Below are 14273 nucleotides of genomic sequence, written 5' to 3' on the forward strand. Positions count from 1 at the left end.
TGTTTTATATTTGTGCTTTATGTGCAGAAAGATCTTGTTATATATGAAATGAATGTTCGTTCATTTACTGCTGATGAATCAAGTGGGCTGGATCCAGACATACGTGGCAGCTACCTTGGGGTGATTGAGAAGGTACTGGTTTGTTGAGTTTAGGTGGATAGGGTATCTGAGATGAAGAAAAAGGATCCAGGGTCTTGTTACTTCCATGGAACTTCACTCTAATTCTTAGGATAAGACCATCAAGTCTATGTTCTTCTAATCTTTTTAATATTTTATCTAGGTTGAACTTAGACTTTCTTTCACTGTTTGAGTTGCTTTAGCATTTAAGAAGATCAAAGACCTAGACCTTTGAGGTCACCCTAGGAAACTGGAAAATTTAGGTAAAAAGTTAACAAGGCCCATTTACCTTTTTGGTTTTTTTACTGGTCCCATCTAGTGCACACTTGAGAAAGATTGAGGTGTTTACTTTTTTGTAGGAGCTCAGGTTGCTAACCCATCTCATCTAATGCCCTTAACAAGTAAAGGGGTCCAAGGGGATATGGTCAATACAACTAGATGGAGAAAAATAATTATGTGGATTGGAGACTCCTTAGTCATTTTCTTTGGAAAGGAGATAACAGAATTTCATTAAGATAGAAACTGATACATGAGGAGATGTACAACAGCATCAAGGCTCACATAAGGGAACTCAAGAATTACATAGGCAAAGAACTGTCACTATACAGATTCCCTAAGAGGACCGATTTGGCCTTAGTCAATTGCCTTAACTATTACAATCTTGTCTTATAATAATAGCTTTTGAACTGATTGATAAAAAAGAATTACTGTGGGGGTCATATTATTGGAGAATTTCTCCTTCTGCAACACTAGGGGGTATTTGGAACTTGGAAGGACAGAATTTTTGTAAAAGAATCCTGTCCATTTCATAAGATGCCCAAAGGTATATCATAGACAAGGCTTGGCTCCAGTGTTTAGAAAATTGGACCGGACCGGCTGATTAGACCGGTTGAACAGAGTTGAGTGGCAACAAGATTGATGTATTTGACCATATTGTTGATACAAGGCTTAGTTGATTTGGCCCTTTTCATGTAAGAGGCTATATTGTAGAAGGATGTTCACTCACCATCCTTTTTTTTATAACTTCAATCTATTAGTAATACATTTGTTACTAATAAAAAATATTGATTTGTATTGTATATGAAATCATGTCCTTTCATTTAAAGCACTTTACTATACATAATTTAACTACTTGTTTACGAAAGATCAATGATAAAAATAATGAATGCTATCCATCACTTTGACTATAGTCATAGACTTTCCATACGTCAAGGATTATTTTTTGGGATTTGACATTTTAAGATTCCTAGAACCTTGTTTTACATTTCTGCCTAAAACTTGCTAGAATTAGTAAGTCATAAATGTTAGATCCAAAAACTACTATCAATAAAAATAGATATCACTAAAAATGGTAAAATTTTAGTACTTGTCAAGCTGGATAGAGATAACTAAGAGCCTTTTCTATTTAAAGTGGACTCTAAAAAGTATCTCATTTTCCTTTAAAACTGTCACTGAGGACGTTTTAAAACTTCCATAGAGGAAATTACATTGAAATTGGGATCCATATTGAAACAATTAGACTGCTTTAATAGGCTCTATACTTGTACATTAGTTGCTGTGCCTATTAATCATGGTACCCATGAACCAGATGATAAGGGAAAAGGTCTAAAGTTAGAGGCAAGTCTGAGATTTCCTAGAAAAAGCATGCTGACCAGACAATGTTTTTTTTTTTTTTTGATTGGCTGCTGAACAGACAATTTTCAGTCAGCTCCAGATTGAATCTCAGCCACCCAAATTGAGTGAATCCTTTGTTAGACAAAATATTAGAAAGTCTATAAGCTTTCTCTAAGTTTTAAGACTATTAGATGGTGTGAACTGTAGTTTGAGTGAGAGTCTTCTCTTCTGACTCAGAAAATCCAGCAAGCTAGTCAAACTTGGATCAGAAATCGACATTGACATATTTACCTGAGAACTTAAAGGATTTGTTGCCCCACCATCGAGGCTCTATGGTGAATTTCACAAAATTTGAAGTTTTAGGGGGTTTTCCATGCCAGTCAATTTTTGTTTTTTTTATCTGTCTTTTTTTTTTTAATTTTGAGTTATTTTTGTTTTTTAAGTATATTTATATTCAAAAATAAGGGGCAACTTCCCAAAAGAGAGAGGCTAGATGCAGCTCCAACTGTGGGGACTATTTTCAGTGTCTTTAATAGTTTCTTGTTGTTTACTGTTTGTTAGGAATTGAAGGTATATAAGGAAGTGTTTCAAGTAAGTCTTAGTCACTTTCATTAAAGGTGGTAAATAGTAACATGGATAGTAAATTTGTACATAATGGTTTTTCTCCTCTGCCCCTAGCTCTTCTGTCCTCCCTCAACTTGTAACAGATCACTTTTTCTAACAGGTGCTGTAGATGGTCTTCTATGCAAGTATGCATATGACCAAACTATCTCAATCTACTCTCTCTCATTTTATAACTGATTGGAGCTACTCTTATGTTCCTTCATATCCCTTACTTTCTAACCTTGTCCTTTCTAATTTTACCACTCATCCAGCAAAGCATTTGCATTTCTTCCAAACTCAGTTTTTGGACATGCTGTTTCTTAACTGCCCAACACTCCATACAACATTTCTGGCTTTACAACTGTTTTATAGAATTTTCCTTTTAGCTGAAGTGGGATTTGCATATCACATAAGACTCTGGGTGCATCCCTCCATTTTGCCCATCCTACTCTAATTCTATTGGCAATATCCTCCTCAATCCTCCTTTGTTATGAATAATATTTAATGTTATGGTTATTGTTGAACATATGTAATTGTCTTTCAATTGTTTATTTACACTTAATGATATGGAATTAATTTGCTTTTTTGGTTTATGATATGGTAACTGGATCATTATATAGTTCATTCAGTTAGTTTTGTAATCTATTGCATCATTGATCTTCATAACATGCTCCACTATCTTGACTTTTGACATTGATGAGATAAACATTTTTAAGTAGCTTCACAATTTATTATTTTTTTCGTTTTGACACAAACTTTGGAGATCTCCTGCATGATACCCAAGTTATTATTTATCTCTTACTCATCTATATGTAGCTCAGTTGTGCTATGCTTACAGTAATTCACTAAGGATACTATTTGACTTTTTCTAACCTATTGCCTAATTTCCCTGACATTTTCCCCTTTCTTTGTTAAGATCCCACATCTTTTGGAGCTTGGAATCAATGCTGTGGAACTTTTACCTGTATTTGAGTTTGATGAGTTGGAATTTCAGAGGCGTCCAAACCCTAGAGATCACATGGTAAATTTCAACCATTTACTTATTGTTAGAAACAAAAGTCAACCATTTATGTTATGTTCTTTATCTTGATAATATTATCTAAGACTCAGGGTTTGCATATTGAATTTATCTTTACCATGCACTTTTTTTTTAAATTGTTGCCTTCATAGAAGTTATCTCCTTTTCCCCACCTACCAACATAATCTTTGTCTAATGATTTGGGCTTATTTGGGCGTTGATCCCAAAATATTTTTTTTCTACATCAATGGGTTGCAAAAGGAATGGATCAACACCTATATTTTTCCTATTGCCAAACTTGTTTTCTTTCTTCATTGATGAAAGTCCATTTATTGTTTTTTTAAAGCTCAGTCCCAGACTAATAATAAAATTATTATACAACTCTTTTTTTTTTGTTTTCAAGATTTAATTTAATGGAGCATTCAACAGGCACTCCATTTCATTTATACATCCTTTAACCTTGCATCTTTTGAGTAAGTCCCTCTTTCATGGTTCAAATGCTCTATACCATTTCTATTATCTAAATGAATTGCACTTTATCTGCATGCAGTATTGGTTTTGTTCTTTCTTTGAATTCTCTAAATGAACTTGTTCTGGAAAACAATGTAATTTTGATTCTTTGGGTTTTGGTAATCATGGAGATCAATACTTGGGGTTATTCTACAATAAATTTCTTTGCTCCTATGAGTCGCTATGCCAGTTCTGGGGGTGGATCTATTGCTGCTTCTCGGGAATTCAAAGAAATGGTAAAAGCCTTACATGCTGCTGGGATTGAGGTAGGTCAAGTTTTTTATTTTACCTGGCTTAAACTTCTGGATATATCTTTACTTTAATGGAGTACATCTAGGGTTTCCATGTGATAGTGGTATCTACTGGCTTATTACAGGTCATTTTGGATGTGGTATATAACCATACAAATGAAGCTGATGACAAGAATCCTTACACAACCTCATTTCGTGGCATAGATAATAAGGTTCTTTTTGAGATCTTTTCAGAATTCTAATATGTGCTTAATCATTTCTCTACTTTTGTAATATTAAACAATATGATTTAAAATCTTAGTTCAAGACTGTCATCATTTCACTTCAATTTTATGAGATTTTTGATATACTACAAATAATTTATTTTGGAAAAGGTAAAGGTAGCATGATAGCCCTAATATGGAGGAAGGAGTGTGAGAAAATAGAATGCCACACTCTTCCAACCAAACACCCTATACAAAAGCCACTAAAAACACTTGGCAAAAAAAAAAAAATCCATCCAATTACGGGACTACTGAAGCAGGGAAAGAATAAAAATGACCAAGGGAGACCTACAAGCATTGGAGGACTTTTCAGGGATGTTGCTTTATTTTCAAGCCCTATTAGTATAGGTGATTCACTTAGAGTTGAGATCTTGGCGGTAATGGAAGGGATAAAAAAGACCAGAAGAAATGAATATTAGTAAGCTGATTGTTGAAGGAAACTTAAAGCTGGTCATTAGTTGGCTACAAAAAAGAGGAGAATGGTATTTGGAAATTTGCTAACAAAAAAAAGAAGTTTAAGTGGCCGATCCAGGGCATGGAGATAAAGTTGCAATGGGTAAAGTGAAATGCTTATTCTTTTGCTGATACACTTGCAAGGGGTAGGAAGGGATAGTTAGTTTTGGGCTTTGTTGTAATTTTATTTTCTTTTAATGGAGGGCTAAGAGAGTTTACCTCTCCCCTTGCTTTCTTGTATCTGTTCCTTTAATGAATTTTAATAAAAGCTTCTATCACATGTCAAATACTGGCATTTGAAGGGCTCACATTCTTGTAAGTTTAAGTGTTCAATCTGTGGGTCTGCCTCAATAGTGGGACTTGTAATGTTAGTCTGCCAAATTTTCTACAGTATTATATTAGGGATGTAGATCAATTTTGTATGCATTCTTTTTGTTGATAGACTATTTTGAGGCTTTAGCCTTGCCTCCGCTTTTAGCCTTCTTTCTTTAAACAGCCTTGACCTAATAAATCTCCCCTCAATGCCTTAATGAAAGATGCATCAAATTAATTAACCATGAAACACATTTATGCATTCTTTCTATTGCCTTGGGTACCATAGTGTTTTCTGTCTTAATGTTTCAACAATCATTACATTGGAAATAAAGAAATTGAAATGTTTTATCCCAAAATATACAACACAATATCTTATTACAGATTCAAATATTTAGGTGCCAGGTGCCATTCAGAAAAAAAAAACCTTAGTTGCCAAATAGGACAACGGAATTCTGGAAATGTTTTTTTTTTGGTGTTTCCCCCAACACCACAATGCACATAACTTAATGCAAAAAATAGTACAACCATTTCTAGTTTAATCTTCCCAACCAAGTGCATTTTTCATATGTTGAAGTCAAATCATCCATGTGGCACTTAGGTGGAGTCAAAATGGGAATGCAACACCATGGTTCTAAACACTGCCTATAATACGTACAGAGCTTTGGTGATAAATGATAAAGTCTTGGATGCAACTAGCAGCACCTCCAATTCTGCCTCACTTGTCTTCCTCTAAAGCTATTAATTTAGTGCATTTGGCAAATAGGTGATGAAAACCCAACTTTTCCTAGCACATACTGCAAAGGTGATAATACAGACCTAGTTTTCTATTCAAATGGGCCACCCATAGTTAAGGACCACAAGCTTTCTCTATAAAGTTTCTCTTTTAGTCTCAAATCTCCAAAGCTTCCTGATGAGCTTTTTTCATGGCTCTAATTCTCTTCTTCCTAATTTTTTTTTTTTTTTTAAAGATAAACTCTATTCTTCCTACTTCTATTTTGAGGAAGAGCGTATGCTAGAGAATATTATTAAGATGCTTTTTTTTGTTTGTAAATTTGGTACTTGTGCAAGACATGGTTGCCTTATCTTAATCATATAATAGTATTATCAAGACGGTGAGGTGATTTCTCTTTTGTCCTCTCTAATTGGTGTGATGATTAGTTGGTGCTAAGGTGCTGACTAGTTGATGAGAAAAATGTGTTCTAAGTTTAAGATATTGATGCAATCTCATAAATAAGTTAATATAGGTTACAACTTACAACTATGCAGGAAAAGAATGATACTGAACATTTAGTTTACACTTTGGACCATTTCTCAATTTGTGCGTGTCATCCTTTGATGACTTAAGGAGAAACTGGGCAGCAGTGGCTTCTACAGTCTCCACAAAGAACAAATCACAAGCTGAATGGGAATCCCCACTGGATGGGGTGGTAAAACTGAATTTTGATGGTAGCTGCCAAGGTAACCCAGGGCCATCTGGAATAGGAGGGATTCTGAGAGACAAAGATAGCAACATGTTGTCTTTATTTTCGGGACCGGTGGGTGTTGGTGATTCTGTAAGGGCAGAGATACTAGCAGCGGTACAAGGTATACAGATGGCCAGTCAATTTGGAGTGAATAATTTGATAGTAGAAAGGGATTCCAAGGTAGTAGTGGGCTGGTTAACAAGTCCAGAGACAGCTTGTTGGGGCTACGGGGATCTGTTAAATAAAGTTAAATGGCTGACAAGGAATATGTCAGTCAGGTTTCAGTGGGCCAGCAGATCAGCAAATGTAATGGCTGATTCTTTGGCCAAGGAAGGGATATCAAGGGGAGATCTGTTTTGGGCCACTTTGTAACTGTGCTTCAGGCTTGTGTTTGTTTAGTGTTTATGACTCAGTCCTAGGGGGAGGTAACACCTCATGCCTCTTCCTAGGCTGAATGTACTGCTATTTTTTGAATTAATAAAACTACTCTCATTTATCAAAAAAAAAATTTAGTTTACACTTTATAGTCTAGTAGAAGTTCAGGACTGTTATCAGTCTTGAACCCTAATGGATTTCAGGATTGAAAATAAGAAGAAAGGTAAGAGGAAAGAAGAGGAAGAGGGAGGAGAAGCAGTAGAACACAAGAGTTGAAAGGAGGAGCAGAAGCTTAATGTTCTGCCGCTGCCACTTTAATTAATATTTATAGGTTATGCTCAATACATGGAAAGGACAGATCTGCCCTTAGTCTTTACATAACAAATAGAGCAAAAAATAAGACTGAAATAAATAACTGAAACAACTAAATGACCAATAGCTAACCCTAGGCAGACTAGAACATCTTCTACCCTACGAACACAGTGGGACTGTAGCTGTGGGGCCCACATCAGTGTTCTCTACACTCCCCCTCAAGTTGGGAATAAATGTTTATCATTCCCAACTTGGATAGATCTGCCTCTAGCTTCTTCCGTGGTACAACTTTGGTGAGGATATCTGCCAGCTGCATGTTGGAGGTGATGTATGGGAGACACACTTCTTGTGATGAGACCCTCTCTCGTACAAAGTGTCGATCAACTTCAATATGTTTAGTCCTGTCATGCTGCACTAGGTTGTGTGCTATATTAATAGCCGCTTGATTATCACAATACAGCATCAGGGGCTTCTCATACTCAATACCCAACTCCTCAAGTAGTGATCTCAGCCAAAGAATTTCAGCCACTCCATTAGCCATTGACATGTACTCAGCTTCAGCACTGGATCGGGAGACAACACTCTGTTTCTTACTCCTCCAAGAGACCAGGTTACCTCCCACAAGAGCACAATATCCAGAGGTAGATCTTCTGTCATCAACACTCCCAACCCAATCGGCATCCGTATAGACTTCCACCTTCATGTGGTCATTGTTCTTGAACAGTATACCTCTACTCGGGCATCTCTTCAAGTATGCTAGTATTCTTTCTGCTGCTAGAAGGTGCGTGGTTCTAGGAGAATGCATGTACTGACTGACAACACTAATGGCATAACTGATATCTGGCCGGGTGAGGCATAAATATAGGAGCTTTCCCACTAACCACTGGAACATAACTTTGTCTTCAAGCAACTCCCCACTCTCTGCACTAATCCTGTGGTTCTGTTCAATGGGTGTATCTGTAGGTTTGACACCCAACTTTCTAGTTTCAGCCAAGAGATCTAAAACATATTTCCTCTGAGAGACAAAGATCCCCTGTTTAGATCTAGCAACCTCAATACCCAAAAAATACCGTAGTGTACCCAGATCTTTCACCTCAAACTCTTGCTGAAGGAGCTGTTTGAGGGACTCAATCTCATGGTTGTCATTTCCTGTCACCACAATATCATCAACATATACTGCAAGTAGTGTCAGTGACGACTCCACCCTCTTGATGAACAGTGTATGATCTGACTGGGCCTGTACATAACCGAACTTCCCAAGGGCTAGTCTAAATCTGTCGAACCAAGCTCTAGGTGACTGCTTCAAACCATACAATGCCTTATTGAGCCGGCAAACCTTCTTACCTGCCTCTGTATCATAGAATCCAGGAGGCAACTGCATGTAAACCTCTTCCTGCAAGTCTGAATCTGTCGAACCAAGGGCTAGTCTGAATCTGTCGAACCAAGCTCTAGGTGACTGCTTCAAACCATACAATGTCTTATTGAGCCGACAAACCTTCTTACCTGCCTCTGTATCATAGAATCCAGGAGGCAACTGCATGTAAACCTCTTCCAGCAAGTCCCCATTCAGGAAGGCATTCTTAACATCCATTTGGTACAAAGGCCAAGTGTAGCTTGCTGCAAGAGATAATAGAACCCGAATGGTGGTCATCTTGGCTACCGGGGCAAATGTCTCCAAGTAATCTATACCATAAGTCTGAGTGAACCCTTTTGCAACTAGCCGAGCTTTGTACCTCTCAATGGAACCATCCGCATTGTGCTTCACAGTAAATACCCACCTGCATCCAACTGGTTTCTTTCCTTTGGGCAAGTCAACTAGCTCCCAGGTATTATTTTTTAACAGGGCATCCATTTCAACTTGCATTGCACCTCTCCACTCCGAGACTGATAGGGCTTCTTGCATTGTTCTCGGAATAGGGACATCAGCAACGGAGGTAAGATAGGACCTGTAGGAGGGAGATAGGCGATCATAGGACAAAAACTGGGAGATGTAGTGGGCTGTAGATGTGGTGCAATGCCGTTTTCCTTTACGGAGGGCAATGGGAAGGTCAAGGTCATCTGCAGAGGGTGAGGTAGCAACAATGGAAGGAGTCTCTGTGGGTCTTGGGACTGTAATATCTGGACTTGGAGCCGCGGAAGAGGTTGGAGCTGGCCGGGACTGCTAATGACCGGGATCAACCTGCCTGCATCGCCTGTGATAGACTCTCAACTCCCGATCCCTCTGACCACCCTCGCTACTGCAGCCCTCATCACCAACTGGAATAGGTAAGGGAACAACCCCAAAAGTATTAACCCTGTCCTCATTGCACTCCCCCTGAAGGAGAGACCCGAGAATAGTAGGGTGTCTCCTCAAAGAAAGTGACATCCATGGATACAAACTTCTTCCCTGAGACAGGATCATAACAACAATAACCCTTTTGAGTTTGTGCATAACCAAGAAAGATGCATTTGGAGGCCTTGGGTTCAAACTTGGAGTGATAGGGACCGAGAAGCTGAACAAAACAGGTACAACCAAATGTCTTGAGGGTAATAGTGAACAACTCCTCATTGGGGTATAGAAGGGAAAAAGGAGGTTTCATATCAAGAACCCGGGAAGGAATCCGATTAATAAGATATACCGCCGTAAGGATAGCATCACCCCAGAAGCGAATAGGGACATTGGAGGTAAACATAATACTTCTTGCCACCTCCAAGATGTGCCTATTCTTCCTTTCTGCAACCCCATTCTGCTGAGGTGTATGAGGGCAAGTGCTCTGGTGGATAACCCCATGATTAAGGAGGTACGATGCCAATGGCTTAGCAAAGTATTCCTTTGCATTATCAGATCTAAGCACTTTGATCCTGGCATCAAACTGGGTTAGGATCATTTGGTGGAAGTTTTGGGTCAGAGCAGGCACCTCATCTCGTGAACGCATAAGATAAACCCAAGAAAACCGGGTGTGGTCATCAACAAATAACAAAAAATACCTGTACCCACCCATAGAAGGAATGTGATATGGCCCCCAAACATCAGTATGCACAATATCAAAAGAACTATTACTCCTTTTATTACTCAATGAATAAGAGTTTCTACAATGTTTAACAAACTCACAACTTTCACACTTCAACTGAGATGACTCAATAGACTCAAACAAAGTAGGAAACAGACTCTTCAAGGACCGAAAAGATAAATGACCCAATCGGTTATGCCAAAGCATAACCGGACTCACAACCTGAGAAACAAGTAACTTCTTATCCACTGACTCTTTCCGACGAGAACTCTCCCCGAGCAGATAGATCCCATTCGTCTCATGGCTAGTCCCATTCACCTTCTTCGTCTCCAGGTCCTGAAAAACACATCGGTCATGAAAGAAAGTTACTGAGCAGTTCAAATGTTTGGCAATACTACTAACGGAAAGGAGGTTAGTATCCAGTTTAGGAACATGCAAGACAGAGGACAAGGATATAGTATCCGACAGTTTGATGTCACCCTTGCCAGAAATAGGGACAAGAGAGCCATCAGCTATAGATACTTTATTCCTACCAGAAGATAAGTAATAAGTAGTAAACAAAGAGGGCAAGCTAGTCATATGGTCGGATGCACCTAAATCTATTACCCAACAAGGTTCAGTAGTACCTGGAGCGGAGACATGGTAGGCTGAGGCTCGAGTACCTGAGTGTGCAAAGGCCGATGTGGCCGAGGCTGACGATGACTGCGGTAACTGAGCTGAACTGCCAACTTCCTTCTCCAATTGTATTAGAGCAGCCCGAACTGCAGTTAAGGTCTCTAATGGTGTGCCTCTTGTGCCAGATGAGGATGCTGAATCAGTAGTCATAGCCACATGAGCATTACCCTTTTTATTTCTCAACTTTGCCGGGACCAAATGTGGATGCAACTTCCAACATGTTTCTTTTGTGTGTTTAGGTTTCTTGCAATGCTCACACACCACATCCCTTTTATCTTCCTTCTTTCTGTCCCTCTCTGAATCACCCTCTGTTTTGGGTTTGACAGCTACCAAGGCAGGTGTAAGCGGCTGAGGTTGCATCATGACTTTCCTCCTGGTCTCTTCACTGTGCACTAAGGAGTATGCCTGAGAGGGTCACACTATCTCTGGTCAAAATCTGCTGCCTCACAATATCATATTCTGAATCCAGTCCTGCTAGGAACTCAAACACTCTGTTTGTCTCGATGTGCTTTCTATGTATCTGAGCATCTTTGGGACTCTCCCACTCAAGAGTCTCTAAGTGATCAATCTCATGCCACAGGGACTTCAAGGTAGAGAAGTAGACCGACACCGGTTTCTCTCCTTGTTTAAGGGAATTCACCTCACATTTCAATTCATATGCTCTGGCAACATTAAGGGGTTGGGAGTAAGTCTCTTTCATCACATTCCATATCTCCTTGGCTGTCTTTGCCCATAAGTAATTTCGGCTGATATGGGGCTGCATAGAATTACAGAGCCATGTCATAACCAAGTAGTTTTCTTGGACCCACTTGGTATACATAGGGTCTCCCTTGGAAGGTTCTGCCACATCTCCCAAGAGATACCCTACTTTGCCCCTTCCCCCAATAGCCATCATGGCTGATTGGGCCCATTCCAAATAGTTTGATCCATCAAGCTTTACGGTTGTAATCTGAAAACCTGTCTCAGAACCACCACCATAACTGCTGTTCCCAAAACTGCCTTCTGCCGAATTCTTAAACTCCATTTCGGTCAAGAACCAGAAGTCTCAAAATTAGGGTTACTACAGTCAAAACCAGCACTAGGACTACCAGCCACAATCACAAAATCAGTATAGAACCAATCTGTACTCACAGTAGATGTGCATGAAACATGTATAAAACTGATCTGAAATCAATAGCCACACACAACAGCAACAGGCCGAACTGTTTTCACCCCTTTAGAAGTGTTCGAAACCCCAAAAGAAAACTGAAAAACTGTTTGAAGAACAATCTGATATGCTGAAGCCAATTTGAGGTTTTAATCAGTCCTAAAAGCCGTACACTCCAGACAGTACCGTACGGATAAGGTTTGTATTAGGGTTAATATGAAACCCTAAAATTGATCAATGTTGAGGAGAACTATTAGGGTTTGCCGCAGGGATAAGATCACAAGGTTCAGTCCAATACTAGGGTTTGCCGCAGGGATAAGACAAAACCCTAGAGAATAGAGAGATAAAACCCTAGAGTGGTTCGGCCACCCTTGCTGGATAGGTCCAACCTATCTTCTCTGATATTACTTCTCTCAGAAAATAAAAGACTTACAATAGGATGCAGTTCGCTGCCTACCAAGGTTACCCGAACCCTAGCCTTCTCTGATTCTTCCTGATCACCAACTCGCTGCAACTGTGGCACTTCTTCAAACAGCTGCTAATCCTCTGGAGATCTCCAAGAACCAGTCAAAGAACTTTGCTTTCTCTGCTTCCAGCCTTAGATGGTTCTCATGTGGTCGGCTGGACTAGACTCACATGAGAAACCCTAGCTCTGATACCAAGTAGAAGTTCAGGACTGTTATCAGTCTTGAACCCTAATGGATTTCAGGATCGAAAATAAGAAGAAAGGTAAGAGGAAAGAAGAGGAAGAGGGAGGAGAAGCAGTAGAACACAAGAGTTGAAAGGAGGAGCAGAAGCTTAATGTTCTGCCGCCGCCACTTTAATTAATATTTATAGGTTATGCTCATTACATGGAAAGGACAGATCTGCCCTTAGTCTTTACATAACAAATAGAGCAAAAAATAAGACTGAAATAAATAACAACTGAAACAATTAAATGACCAATAGCTAACCCTAGGCAGACTAGAACATCTTCTACCCTACGAACACAGTGGGACTGTAGCTGTGGGGCCCACATCAGTGTTCTCTACATAGTCTTTGTTTTGTAAACATAAAAATGTTAAGCCTATCTTGGGGTAGGGAATTACAACCTTTGTTTTCCAAAGAAAGAGTGCAATCCTGACTATTTGATTCTCCCTTTTTTTGTGGAAACTTCATACCAGAACTGCATTGATCGGAAGGAAGCTTAAATTTACTTCTCCATTGTCTTCTTTTATTTATTCCTTTTTTTCTCTATTATATATACCATCAGCCAAATGTTTATGATTCCATCACAAATATTAAGCAATAGCGTATTGTTTCAAATAATTAAAAAGGGGAGCCTAGTGCATGAGGCTCTCACCAATGCAAGGTCTAGGGAGGGACAAATGTATGTAGCCTTACCTAGGGGGATATAAACTGAGCTTTTCACAAGCTATTCGAGCTAGGCTCATGGAAAGCTTGATTTGGCTCAGTTTAAGCTGAGCTCAAGCCCAATATGTAGGCTCGTTTGCTAATTGAGCCGAGCTCGAGCCTAATGAAGCTCTGCTTGTGAGCCTAATCAAGATTATATAATATATAATATTTTAAATTATATAATAACAAATAATTTTTTATTTTTTATATGAAGTTTGGCTCACCATCGAACTTGGGCTGAGTCGAGATTGAACATACGAGCTTTTGAGTTGAGCCAAATTTGAACTTTTGTCTCTAGCTTGAATCGAGCTCAAGCCTGAATTCAAGCCTGATGTTTTTATGCCTAGCTGAACTCGAATAGCCAGTTATTTGGCTTGGTTTGGGTTGAATCTACCCCTAGCCTTACCCCTAGATATACACAGAGAGTTTGTTTCCAAGATTTGAACCTTGGTCACCCAGGTCGCAATGGAGCAACCTAACTGTTGTGCCAAGGCCCACCCTCTTGTGGGTGACTAGGACGACTACTTGTTAATCCCTAGTTGATAGTCATCTTAAGAGGTTGTACCATGAGCACCAACTGACTTGTTGGTGATGCAGTTAGTCTGGCCCTCAACTAACTAGTTGGTCAACTAGTTATTAGCTAGTTGACACTTTGATAACACTATCATATGAAACAATGTGATGATCTCTTTCAACTTCAAAGAAAATTATTGAAATTTGTGCTTCACTACTTTTCTGTCATTTGAAGGGTTAGAGACTCTTCTTGGTGGTA

At 39.2% G+C, this 14273-nt stretch overlaps 1 protein-coding gene across 4 annotated transcripts in view; it reads left to right on the top strand.

Annotated features, from left to right (window-relative positions):
* Positions 1–14273, top strand: part of ISA3 (isoamylase 3) — an 82693-nt gene that overhangs the window by 11144 nt on the left and 57276 nt on the right. For all 4 annotated transcript variants that reach the window (XM_019198910.2, XM_088887711.1, XM_019198918.2 and 1 more), the window contains 4 exons: positions 28–132; positions 3251–3355; positions 3994–4128; positions 4239–4325. In XM_019198910.2, coding sequence (XP_019054455.2) covers positions 28–132; positions 3251–3355; positions 3994–4128; positions 4239–4325 — 432 coding nt within the window. The remainder of the gene's footprint in view (positions 1–27; positions 133–3250; positions 3356–3993; positions 4129–4238; positions 4326–14273) is intronic.

The sequence above is a fragment of the Nelumbo nucifera genome, chromosome 5 (genome assembly GCF_055504915.1).
Source record: "Nelumbo nucifera cultivar China Antique chromosome 5, China Antique-T2T, whole genome shotgun sequence".
NCBI lineage: Eukaryota > Viridiplantae > Streptophyta > Magnoliopsida > Proteales > Nelumbonaceae > Nelumbo > Nelumbo nucifera.